Source organism: Lepidochelys kempii, chromosome 8 (assembly GCF_965140265.1).
Source record: "Lepidochelys kempii isolate rLepKem1 chromosome 8, rLepKem1.hap2, whole genome shotgun sequence".
NCBI classification, from domain to species: domain Eukaryota; kingdom Metazoa; phylum Chordata; order Testudines; family Cheloniidae; genus Lepidochelys; species Lepidochelys kempii.
This window is the reverse complement of record NC_133263.1, coordinates 92,715,510-92,729,229: the sequence shown is the minus strand read 5'-3', so window position 1 is coordinate 92,729,229 and position 13,720 is coordinate 92,715,510. Positions and strand designations below refer to the sequence as shown.

At 43.9% G+C, this 13,720-nt stretch overlaps 1 protein-coding gene across 3 annotated transcripts in view; it reads left to right on the top strand.

Moving 5' to 3' along the window:
• The first annotated feature begins 4,213 nt into the window (after nucleotides 1–4,213).
• Nucleotides 4,214–13,720, top strand: part of HOOK1 (hook microtubule tethering protein 1) — a 57,675-nt gene continuing 48,168 nt past the window's right edge. For all 3 annotated transcript variants that reach the window (XM_073357523.1, XM_073357522.1, XM_073357526.1), the window contains exon 1: nucleotides 4,214–4,380. In XM_073357523.1, the coding sequence (XP_073213624.1) occupies nucleotides 4,330–4,380 (51 nt within the window). In that variant the 5' untranslated portion in view covers nucleotides 4,214–4,329. The remainder of the gene's footprint in view (nucleotides 4,381–13,720) is intronic.

Below are 13,720 nucleotides of genomic sequence, written 5' to 3'. Positions count from 1 at the left end.
CTGTTTGGGCAGTTATTATACAGCTACCTGTGATGACATAGCTGGTTGCACCAGCTATTACCATGTGGAGAGGAGAATTGAGTTCAAGACTAGAAATTCAATTCTTCTCCTCTCCAAACTCTGTCAGAGAACATTCTCACTTGCTGTGGGCAAAGAGAGAGTGAACAGATTGTGTCACCCTTGAGACCTTACAAACTGACAGTCTTTGGAGTAGCATTAACAGCAGCCGCTGAAGACGATACTGTATCTGTCCTCTGGGCTATACAGTGATGCTGAGTACTTGATTATAAAAAGAAAAGGAGTACTTGTGCACCTTAGAGACGAACAAATTTATTTGAGCATAAACTTTCGTGAGCTACAGCTCACTTCATCGGATGCATTCAGTGGAAAATACAGCGGGGAGATTTATATACATAGAGAACATGAAACAATGGATGTTACCATACACACTGTAATGACAGTGATCACTTAAGATGAGCTATTACCAGCAGGAGAGGGGGGGCGGGGGGGGTTGGGGAGGGGCATTTCCAGCAGTTGACAAGAACGTCTGAGGAACAGTGGGGGGCGGGGGTTTTACTTTTTGTAATGACCCATCCACTCCCAGTCTCTATTTAAGCCTAAGTTAATTGTATCCAGTTTGCAAATTAATTGGAATTCAGCAGTCTCTTGTTGGAGTCTGGTTTTGAAGTTTTTTTGTTGAAGAATTGCAACTTTTAGGTCTGTAATCGAGTGACCAGAGATATTGAAGTGTTCTCCGACTGGTATTTGAATGTTATAATTCTTGACATCTGATTTGTGACCATTTATTCTTTTACGTAGAGACTGTCCAATTTGACCAATGTACATGGCAGAGGGGCATTGCTGGCACATGATGGCATATATCACATTGGTGGATGTGCAGGTGAACGAGCCTCTGATAGTGTGGCTGATGTGATTAGGCCCTATGATGGTGTCCCCTGAATAGATATGTGGACACAGTTGGCAACTGGCTTTGTTGCAAGGGTAGGTTCCTGGGTTAGTGGTTCTGTTGTGTGGTGTGTGGTTGCTGGTGAGTATTTGCTTCAGGTTGGAGGGCTGTCTGTAAGCAAGGACTGGCCTGTCTCCCAAGATCTGTGAGAGAGATGGGTCGTCCTTCAGGATAGGTTGTAGATCCTTGATGATGCATTTGGAGAGGTTTTAAAAGTAAGAGGAAAAAATGACAATCCAGAATGAAAAAGAGATGAGAGCTCTGTAACTATCCTCAGACCTCCCTGCACTGTTGTCGGGGAAATAAGAAGCAATATTAGACTTAACTAGAGTAATTCATCTATATTTTACTCCTTCAAGTATGGAATTTTTCCAACAATACTTAACAAGCAAATTTTGTATTACATTTTGAGCAAACATTTTATTTGCTGCTAAAACAATTATACCAACAGAACAAAACCTTAACTATTGTACCACTAAGACATAACATCCAGTCTTTAGTCTATTATGTCCAGATCCAAAGAAGCCAATCATGACTTCAATTAACTAAAAATACTTTCATTAGAACAAGAAACAGCAACATAAAAAATTACTGTACCACACCCTAAAAGTGCTGTGTCCTGACAGAAGAAAAGGAGGACTTGTGGCACCTTAGAGATGAACAAATTTATTTGAACATAATCTTTCATGAGCTACGGCTCACTTCATCGAATGCATCCGATGAAGTGAGCTGTAGCTCATGAAAGCTTAGGCTCAAATAAATTAGTTTATCTCTAAGGTGCCACAAGTACTCCTTTTCTTTTGCGAATACAGACTAACACGGCCGCTATTCTGAAATGTGTCCTGACAGTAACACCACTCATTCTTAAAAATTCCAACCATCTCAGCCTGACTCTGCTTTTAATTAAGTATATCCCACTTTTCTGTTCACAGTATAGTGGAAGGCAGTGTCGTCCAGTGGATAAGATACAGAAGTGGTTTCTATTTCCCTGTTCTGCCACTTGCTGCATGACCTTAGACAAGTCATTTTGGACAGTTATAAAGTTTGGCCTCTGATTTTTGCTTGCCCGACTTGAGACACTTACGACCTCATTTTCAGAGATGCTAACTATACACAGCTCCCACTGACATCAACTGGAATTGTAGGAACCTTAGCGCTTCTGAAAATCATGTCCAACAGTCTCCAATTTGGCACCCAAAATCAGTGGCTACTTTTAGAGAATGTGGGCCTTGGCTTCTCTGTGACTCCCTATCCCAACCTGTAAATTGGGAATAATGTTTGATGAACCTTTAGAGAGATGAGATGGGTAAAGTAATATCTTTTATTGGAACAACTTGTGTTGGTGAGAGAGACAAGCTTTTGAGCTACACAGAGCTCTTCCTTAGGTCTGGAAAAAGTATTCAGAGTGTCACAGCTAAGGTCAAAAAATAAATTATCATAACTAGTTTCCACGTATTCTATGGGATCATTCAAGACAAAGTAGCCTGTTAACACCCCGGTAGTCACAGGACAAAAAGGGGGTTAGTGGATACAAATTGTTGTAATAAGTCATAAATCCACTATCTTTATTAAGACAATTATTTTTAGTGTCTTTGTAAAGTTCATGAAGATCTACAGAGGAAAAGCTCCAGATAAATGCTAATTATTATTATTTATGGTTGAGACAAAGTGAGATATCTCTGTATCAAATTATGAACTCCACTTTGTATTTTGGGCTAACCACATATCCAAACTTGCCAGACAGCAGCCTATTATGTATTCCAGACAGCTGCCCTGCCCAGGAAAGGTGCTTGACACCTTATTGAAAGACTATCACTGAGAAGCCACCAAGACTGTGATCTGGGGCCATCAATTATGTTTCTTAACTTCTGGCCCCCAAGAAACAGTGGTTTTTCTACACTGGGGACTTAGGAACAGTGCACGTTAGGACTTTTGTTTTCAAAGACCTGGATCTTTTAAGTGCTTTCAGAATAAAGTTTTGCTGGTTAAGATATTTCTTTGCTAAGCTTGTGCTCCTTTCTTTCCTACCACATTGCCATCAGAGGGGTTCAACTAGAATCCCAGAGTGCCCACAGCCTAGATGGAGCTCTGGGGAAGCACGTAGAAGAAACTGGAGGGGAAGAGGGCCTGCGCAGATCTTACAGACCCCGATTGTGGGATCTAGAGTGGCTGGGTGGCAGCACCACACATCTCAGCAAAAGAGCATCAAAGAAGATGTCTGAAGTCTAGAACTAGAAATAGTGACGGGCCTATATACAGATCAAGTTGACTTGGCAGCATGGGGGACCAAACACCTGGTTCCACCCGCAACAGACCATACAGAGTGGTACTGGGCCAGGCTGTCACAATTATTACTATCGTTAATGCTGGGAACCAGTTTTCAGCGTAAAGCGGTGTCTGAGGCGCTGGGAGGTTGTGCGGGGGCAGCGGCCGCGTGGGTGGAGACGGGAGGGCGAAGTCGCGTCGGCTGAGGGCATGTGGATGAGGCGGCAGTGGGCGTGGTGTGGGTGACGAGGTGGAGGGGCCTGTGTGCACAGGGTGGTGGCGGCGACTGGTTGGAGGCAGGGTGACCAGACAGCAAGTGTGAAAAATCAGGACAGGGTGGTGGTGGTGGTGGGAAGTAATAGGAGCCTATATAAGAAAAAGAGGCAAAAATCGGGACAGCGGGTCACCCTAGCTGGAGGTGCAGTGGCGTCTGGTGGGTTGGGGGCCAGGACGGTGGGGCTGTGGTGGTGATGGCGGCCAGTAGGAGGGGCTGATGGTGGTGGGTGGCTGGTGGCTGTGACAGTGGCCGAGGGGCTGGACGGCGGCTGGGGAGACGGAGACGGAGAGGCAGGGGAATGGGCTGCGGGGCTCTGGTGGTGGCGGCAGCGACTGAGGAGGGCTGAGCCGCAGGAGGGGGGCGGGGTGGTGCGCGCGCTGGGGCTGTCCGACGCGGTGGTTGTTCCAGGTGAAGCAGAACCTCCCGCTTGGACTGGCCGCTGGCCAGCTCTGAGAGCCCCAACCCGCACCGCTCCCGGCTTCCCTTGCGCGGCCCCGATCGGCGCTCGCTCCCCGGCCGAACCCTCCCCGCCTCTGGGTTCCCTGATTGGTGCAAACGCGTGGTGGGCGAGGCTCTTGGCACTAGCCCCGCCTTCCCTTCTAGTGATTGGAGGGCTCCCATGTCAGTCAAGGCCAGGGCAGTGGGCGGGTGTGGCTGGGTGACCGTGGCGCTGTAGCGCGGGGGGAGGAGGGGTTGTCACGTAAGCTGCGCATTGTGTTAGGCGTAAGTGAGGTTAGTGCATTGAGTTGGTTACGCAGCGCTCCTGAGAGAGGAGCTAGCCAGCCAGCGCTGAGAGGAGGAGGCTGCCGCCGCCGCCGCCATGGAGGTGAAGCCCAGCGAGCAGCTGCTCTGCGACAGCCTCATGCTGTGGGTGAGTAAGCATGGGGCCGGGCGGCCTGACCCCTCTTGGGGCGGGCGGGGGGCTCTGGCCTGTCAGCAAGCTGCCCTGCATAAGCGATGCCCGTATCCTCCGCCCCGCATAACCTGCCCCTTGGTACCGTCACCAGCCTGTGCACCTGCCCCGGGTATTCATCCCCACGCCCGGTTAACACCGCCTCCCATTTAGTGGCCCTGGGCCGCGATCCCCGCGCTGTATCATTGCCCCTCGCCCGTGGGCTCATATCTTGTATAACGCCCCCCGCCCGCTAGAATTCCCTGCCCGTCGCTGTGGCGTTCGCTACCTTAGCAGCGTGGCTTGTATCTGTCACGGGTGGGTCTTGTCCCCTTTCCTCTCCTCAGGGGGTTTGCAGGAGGGTGTCCTTTTAAAATGCTCCTTTTATTAGATCTCTCCCTTCTATGCAGTGCCCCCTTCCCCTCACGCCCTGTGTAATATCCTCTCAGCTTACATAGCTTACACACCCTGTATAGTGCATCCAGGCCGCCCACATAAACAACTGGTTGAGTTCTTGCTTATGATGGTGTGCGTTTTGTAATGTGACAGAAGCTGGGAATACCAGGACAGAGCTAGTTCTTAGGCAGTTTCCAGGCTCTCTTGTAGACCAAAGAGGTTTAGGTGCTTTGACTAAGTGGCCAGTCTTTAGATCTGAAGCAAAACTCCCCTACCTGCTTAGTGTTGCCATCATCACTCAATATTGGGTTAGTTTCACACTGCAATTTTAAATCCACAAAGAGTAGGATTGTCCTTTACCAGCATTCTGGAAGCATTAAACTCTTCTCTCATGCTTTAACCTGTTTTGAGGTTTGGTTTTAACTCCAGACTCTCTTGATCTGTGGTATCCAGAATCTTGTTGCTTTTTCTTTTGCGGTTTCCTTTCCACCTCTTACAACAGCAGATCACAGTCCGGCTTATGAGAGTGTGATTGAAGAGGCTGACCTGCTCCGTGTGTCTCTGTCACAAGAATGACACCTTCATTCTCAGGTTCCCTTTAATGCAATCCCTCGCCCTCTGATGATAGGCTGTGCAGTTCTGTGCTTTGATTAAACATTTATAGCTATCGCTGCTTCTAAAATAAAGTCCCACAGGAGGAAGTTTTATGTTTAAAAAATGGAGATTATATGTTTAAGAGACATTTACAAACAATTTACACCCCAGAGGAGGAGAGAGACTGTTTAAAATTAATTATCCTTCTCTCCTTTTAGTCTACTGCTGTCTTTATAAAAAAAAAAAAAAGAGTACTTGTGGCACCTTAGAGACTAACCAATTTATTTGAGCATAAGCTTTCGTGAGCTACAGCTCACTTCAAATAAATTGGTTAGTCTCTAAGGTGCCACAAGTACTCTTTTTTTTTTTTTTTTTTTTGCGACTACAGACTATCACGGCTGCTACTCTGAATCCTCTCTTTTAAAGTTTCTCTCCACAGCTGAATGTGACTGTCAAATCTGCCCCATCATTTAAGTTACCAGAGATCTGCAACAATCTTGTCTAAAATGCTAGTGGTTTTGTGTGTGACATTAAAAAACAAACAACACAAAAAACCTCTTTGGCTACTGTCTTGAAATAATACTTGTGCAGAGTAATGTTAATTTTTAAAAAATAGTAATTTATATTTTATAATGTGTGTGTGTGAGAGAGAGAGAATTTTAATTTTTTCTAACTATTAAGTGGAAAGAAATAGGAATCGGACTTGATATGTTCTTTTACCAGCTTCTCGATTATGGTAGAAGGCTGCAGACCACTGAATTATGCATCAGCTTACGAAAGCTTATGCTCAAATAAATTGGTTAGTCTCTAAGGTGCCACAAGTACTCTACTCCTTTTCTTTTTGTGAATACAGACTAACACGGCTGCTACTCTAAAACCTGTCATAGTTAACAGGAGTGCTTTTGTGCCCTTTTAATATGCAAAGGGAAAATACTGCTTATGCTTACATCTCTGACCTAATAACCAAGGCTGTAAGAGATTGGGAAGGGAAATCTTAGAATCATAAACTTGTAGGACTGGTAGGGACCTTGAGAGGTCATCTACTCCAATCCTGTGCACTCATGGAAGAACTAAGTATTATCTAGACCATCCCTGACAGGTGTTCGTCTAACCTGCTCTTAAAAATCTTCAATGATGGAGATTCCACAACCTCCCAAGGCAATTTATTCCAGTGCTTAACTACCATGACAGGAAGTTTTTCCTCATGTCCAGTCTAAACTGCCCTTGCTGCAATTTAAGCCATTGCTTCTTGTCCTATCCTCAGAGGTTAAGGAGAACATTTTTTTCCTCCCTCTCCTTGTAACAACCTTTTATGTACTTGAAAACTGTTATCATGTCCCCTCTCAGTCTTCTCTTCTCCAGACTAAACAAACCCAGTTTTTTCAGTCTTCCCTCATAGGTTATGTTTTCTAGACCTTTAATCATTTTTGTTGCTCTTCTCTGGACTTTCTCCGATTTGTCCACATCTTTCCTGAAATGTGGCACCCAGAATTGGACAGAATACTGCAGTTGAGGCCTAATCACCATGGAGTAGAGCGGAAAAATTACATCTCGTGTCTTGCTTACAACACTCCTGCTAATACATCCCGAAATTATGTTTGCTTTTTTTGCAACAGTGTTACACTGTTGACTCATATTTTAGCTTGTGATCCACTGTGGCCCCAAGATCACTTTCTGCAGTACTCCTTCCTAGGCAGTCTTTTCCCATTTTGTATGTGTGCAACTGACTGTTCCTTCCTAGGTGTAGTACTTTGCATTTGTCTTTGTTGAATATCATCCTGTTTACTTCATACCACTTCTCCAGTTTGTCCAGGTTATTTTGAATTTTAATCCTACCCTCTAAAGTACTTGCAACCCCTCCCACCTTGGTATCATCTGCAAACTTTATATGTGTACTCTCTATACCATTATCTAAATCTTTGATGAAGTTATTGAACAGAACCAGACCCAGAACAGATCCCTGCAGAACCCCATGCGATATGCCCTTCCAGCTTGACTGAGAACTACCAGTTTTCCAACCTGTTATGTGCTCACCTTATAGTTGCTCCATCTGGGTTGTATTTCCTTAATTTGTTTATGAGAAAGTCACAGGAGACGGTATAAGGAGCCTTACAAAAATCAAGATATACTACATCTACCACTCTCCCCCCACCCCATGGCTTCTTCCGCTTGTTCCTGGATCAGGAAGCAAATTAACTGGAAGTGAAATTTTTTATAAGTAGAAAAATTGCTATTATGTTATAATTTGCATAAGAATCAAGTGACGTTTCTTGTAACGAACAAGTTATTGTTGCAATAACAATGGTTTTGGAGCAGTGGGCAGGTTTGACCATTCTCAGATACCAATATCCTTTGCATCTGATCATTATCTTTTCAGCATTAGCTTCGGTTTGGAAGCCTGTTAGATTATTAACAAAAACAATGAAAGGAAACTTACACCCAGTTAACACTTAAAGTGCAGACTTAAATTGACAAAAGCAAAAATGTAAGATCTTAAAACATTTAGTACAGTGGTTCTCAAGCTCTTCAAAATTTGCAGGGCTTCATGTGCAACAAATAATTTGATTAATCAAAATTGAACATTCTCCTTCAGTTCTGCTCATATTTTGGCTGATTTCTTGTCTCCCTAGTTGAGGACTTGCAGGTTCAAAGTGGCTTTGTCAAAAGATTTTGGTGGAACTGTATTGTACCAAATATTGAGAGACTTGCAGTAGGAATTATGTAAAGCCAGTGTTAGTTATACCAGGGCTATCTGGTCCAGAATGTTTCTTTGGAAATACTAGCCAGTTGGTGGGTGCCACATGGGAATGGGGGAGGGGAATTAATCACTCTTTAGAAGTAATTTAGAAATGCAGGGATAAAAAAATAACCAAGATAGAGATGGTTTAGCAGGACTTATAGGAAGTGGAACTCCATTTCTTACTCTTCCAACAAATTCAAACCATGTGCATGCATATATGGAGTAAAGTATTTGTAAATATATGGGTATGTTTTGATTACAGGGTCATGGAATTCAGATTCTCAATAATAGTTTAAAAATAACTTCATTTTTTTCTGCTAGCACATGCATAGTGTTACATGTTCAACATGTACAAAAATTAAATTCTGTATCTCTTTTCAGTCTGCCTTTCCTTCATCTTAGCATTGTTTCAGGGTTTTTTTTAGTTTTTTCCATTAATATACAAATAAAAATAGCCAATCCGAAGGCTCGCTGTAGCATAGATAAGAATCCAGAATTTTTTCTTAGTGCTGAAATGGGTGTGTCTAACTTATTTTTATTAGGACAGCTTTAGACATTATGGGCCTAACTCTCATTTATACCTCAGCTGTTTATACAGCTCTAATCATGGAAAGGGACCATAAAGTGAGTGTAATTATAATTTATTTCCACATAAAGTTCCCTTTAAACTGTTAGAGCAATGTAAAGGGGCTGTAGTGAAAATGAGAATCAGGCCCTGTACATTCAGATTGTTTGTGTGTTGCTATTACAGGGTGTACGTATTGCCATATGTGTGGTGGTGTGTGTTCTGGTTTTCTGGTCTTTCACTGATGTAACACGTAAGTTAGTGAATGCTTAACGGTATTAATAACCATATGCTGCTACAGTCTATGCAACTTTAATTTTCTATAACTATATCTAATATAGAATTCACTTCCAAAATAACAGTGGGGTGGGGGGAAGATGCTTTGTATTTGAAAGAATAGTTAATAGAGACTGTGAGCTATAATTATCTATAATATTAAGTGGTTTCAATTATTCTAGGTAATCATGAAAGAGAAGCTCAAGTGGTTTGTATTATCATTAGTATTGCAGAGGGATGTTCACCTTATTCATCATCTTCCTTTTGGTTATGCATTTTTACTGATGCAATCACTGTAGCATAAATACATATCCTCCATTGGGGGAGGGGAAAATGTGAATTACAAGTGTTAACTAATATTTGTACATATTGGATACCTGTTTAATATTTCAAAGTCATCACAGAATTAGTATGTTCTTCAGTCTGCTGTCTCATGGAATACTGTATTTTCAAATATAAAAAAGTTAGCTTAGTCAGATTAAGAAACATATTTTTATAAGTGCCCAGGAGAAACTGAACTTCTGTTGATCTAACATTATTACTTCCACACTAGTCCTCAAACTTAGATTTTCTGAATTGTGTCCCCAGAAAGAGAGCCTTTATTCCCTTCATATTAGGGAAACCACAATGCTTTCCACTGAGTTAAGAATGGAAATAATACCTGCAGCAACAGTCAGGGGGAAGCTATCTTTAGAGAAGACTTGTGTCATAGACACCTGTGTCACAGTGTCTTAGATATTTAAGTGCCTGGAACAATAGTATCTAGATAGTTTCTTAACATGCTAAAGTAATTGCTTCTCTTGAATTTCCTTTAGCATTGTGCTTTATATCAGAGGAGGCATGTGGCCAAATTATGCTTTTACATAGTTACTTTAGATTTACACCAGAATAACAGAACAGAATTTCTTTTTTTTTTTAGTAACATGACAAATACATACATGCAGTGCACTGACTTGCCTTTATGATGTCCAAGCATTACTTATGCCTCAGTCCTGCAAAGACACATACTTAACTTCAGGCACACGTGTAGTTCCATTGTCTCAGTGAGTCTGCTCATGTGCCTAAAGTTAAGCATGAGTGTGGTTTACCTCACACTGAAGTCAAGTGCTCAGGATCATGCCAGTAACCTACTTTCTTAGTTATGTTGACAGGAAACTTTTTTTTCTCCCTCTGTTCAGTATGTACACTTCTTATGTCTTTTAGACTGCGTTTTCACGCAAAACATATAAAACTTAACTCCTGTGATTCCAAAGTTTATGTGCTTGAGACAGTAAGTACCTAAGGAAATAGCTCTTAGCCAAGCCTTTGAGTGCTTCTACTACCTTTTTATAAGCAAAGGAGGAGAAAAGTCTTGGATATCTAGAGGAGCTATTTCATCCTCTCAAGTTCTAGCAGATGGTATTGCAGGTCAGGAATAACTCCGGCAGATGAGATTGATCACCATATTCAAGCCATCTACCTGGGCGGTTTTTAAGTTATTGTCGAGATTTATTTAGAATATATGGAAGTTGCAGTCTTAAAATCTTATTTGATCACCCACAAACCCAGGGGAAGATGCAGAGAGATTCTGCATTATAGAATGTTGAATCGCTGCCTCTGGGGAAGAAATCCTTATTTAAGATATTCTGTACTTATAGTTTCAGCCATTTGGCACTGGTAAACATTCTTAGTGTTGACTTCCTCTCTGTGAGTGGCTGCATAATGTTAGTTTGGGGCATTTTCTTAGTCCTAATCTTTTCTTTCCTCCCACTTGTAAAAAAAATCTGTAAACATTTCTATTCAAAATCTCTTTGGAGGCTAAACCTGTAGAACCTGTCCTCATAACTAATTTAGCTGTGGTAGCAGCTGGAGAGCCTCCAGATTGGATCCTTAGGTGGAAATTCGTTTTTTTCCCCCCTTCATCCAAGCACAGAAAACTAGAAACCTATCTGATAACTAGATATAAGTATGGTCCTACTTAAAAATGTATAGCTATTTGATGATGGAACATGCAACTTCTTAGGAGAAATCACATTAAGAATTATGTCGTAAGATGTGTAATACATCCTTCAAAGCATAGGCAATGCATCAGCCTAATAGTTGTGCTTCTACGTCAGAAAGTTTTTGCCCCACCCAATGGAGCAGGGAGCAAAGGTGATTTAAGTTGGATTCTGGGCTGTACTGGGTGCTAAAATGGGCCCCAGCACAAGTGAGAGCTGTTCCTGCATGCTCTAACTTGCAGGAGCCTATCAGAGATTGCCTATGGACTGCAGTGCTTGTGGCAGCCCTACACTGCACTAGGAGAATCATCCCCCTGGTCCTTTGCAGTGCCTTTGACTTCTGTAGGCTATGGGGTGGGGGATAGAATTTTCCCAGGATATATTTCTCTTCAGTGTCAGTTTAGCAAAGTTCCTGTCATTTTTCTATAAATGATTCTACTGCAAGTAATGGATCCTGCTTCCACTGAAGTCAGTTGCAAACCTCCATTGTCTTCAGAGGTCCAAAATCAGCCTGTAAATCTTGGAAAATTACTCAGACCTGTATAATATTAAAAAAACAAAACCTTGCTATTTACTTTCATATTGCCATTACCAGCAATGATGAGTTTAAAAACACACTGCGGGAGTACCAAGTATCAGAGGGGTAGCCGTCTTAGGGTACCCTAAATACTACGGAATTAGGTCGAATTTATAGAAGTCGGTTTTTTAGAAATCGGTTTTATATATCCGAGTGTGTGTGTCCCCACAGAAAATGCTCTAAGTGCATTAACTCGGCGGAGTGCTTCCACAGTACCGAGGCAAGCATAGACTTCCGGAGTGTTGCACTGTGGGTAGCTATCCCACAGTTCCCGCAGTTTCCGCTGCCCATTGGAATTCTGGGTTGAGATCCCAATGCCTGATGGGGCTAAAACATTGTCGCGGGTGGTTCTGGGTACATATCGTTAGGCCCCCCTTCCCTCCCTCCCTCGGTGAAAGCAAGGGCAGACAATCGTTTTGTGTCTTTTTTCCTGAGTTACCTGTGCAGACGCCATAGCACGGCAAGCATGGAGCCTGCTCAGGTAACCGTCACCCTATGTCTCCTGGGTGCTGACAGACGTGGTACTGCATTGCTACACAGCAGCATCAACCCCTTGCCTTGTGGCAGCAGACGGTACAATAAGACTGGTAGCCGTCATAGTCATGTCCGAGGTGCTCCTGGCCACGTCGGCCAGGAGCGCCTGGGCAGACATGGGCGCAGGGACTAAATTTGGAGTGACTTGACCAGGTCATTCTCTTTAGTCCTGCAGTCAGTCCTATTGAACCATCTTATGGTGAGCAGGCAGGCAATACGGATTGCTAGCAGTCCTACTGCATCATCTTCTGCCGGGCAGCCATGAGATGTGGATGGCATGCAGTCCTTCTGCACCGTCTGCTGCCAGCCAAAGATGTAAAAGATAGATGGAGTGGATCAAAACAAGAAATAGACCAGATTTGTTTTGTATTCATTTGCTTCCCCCCCTCCCCTGTCTAGGGGACTCATTCCTCTAGGTCACACTGCAGTCACTCACAGAGAAGGTGCAGCGAGGTAAATCTAGCCATGTATCAATCAGAGGCCAGGCTAACCTCCTTGTTCCAATAAGAACAATAACTTAGGTGCACCATTTCTTATTGGAACCCTCCGTGAAGTCCTGCCTGAAATACTCTTTGATGTAAAGCCACCCTGTTTGTTGATTTTAGCTCCCTGAAGCCAACCCTGTAAGCCATGTCGTCAGTCGCCCCTCCCTCCGTCAGAGCAACGGCAGACAATCATTCCGCGCCTTTTTTCTGTGCGGACGCCATACCAAGGCAAGCATGGAGGCCGCTCAGCTCACTTTGGCAATTAGGAGCACATTAAACACCACACGCATTATCCAGCAGTATATGCAGCACCAGAACCTGGCAGAGCGATACCGGGCGAGGAGGTGACGTCAGCGCGGTCATGTGAGTGATCAGGACATGGACACAGATTTCTCTGAAAGCATGGGCCCTGCCAATGCATGCATCATGGTGCTAATGGGGCAGGTTCATGCTGTGGAATGCCGATTCTCGGCTTGGGAAACAAGCACAGACTGGTGGGACCGCATAGTGTTGCAGGTCTGGGACAATTCCCAGTGGCTGCGAAACTTTCACATGCGTAAGGGCACTTTCATGGAACTTTGTGACTTGCTTTCCCCTGCCCTGAGGCGCATGAATACCAAGATGAGAGCAGCCCACACAGTTGAGAAGTGAGTGGCGATAGCCCTGTGGAAGCTTGCAACGCCAGACAGCTACCGGTCAGTTGGGAATCAATTTGGAGTGGGCAAATCTACTGTTGGGGCTGCTGTGATGCAAGTAGCCCATGCAATCAAAGATCTGCTGATATCAAGGGTAGTGACCCTGGGAAATGTGCAGGTCATAGTGGATGGCTTTGCTGCAATGGGATTCCCTAACTGTGGTGGGGCCATAGATGGAACCCATATCCCTATCTTGGCACCGGAGCACCAAGCTGGCATAAACCGCAAGAGGTACTTTTCAGTAGTGCTGCAAGCTCTGGTGGATCACAAGGGACGTTTCACCAACATCAACGTGGGATGGCCGGGAAAGGTACATGACTCTCGCATCTTCAGGAACTCTGGTCTGTTTCAAAAGCTGCAGGAAGGGACTTTATTCCCAGACCAGAAAATAACTGTTGGGGATGTTGAAATGCCTATATGTATCCTTGGGGACCCAGCCTACCCCTTAATGCCATGGCTCATGAAGCCGTACACAGGC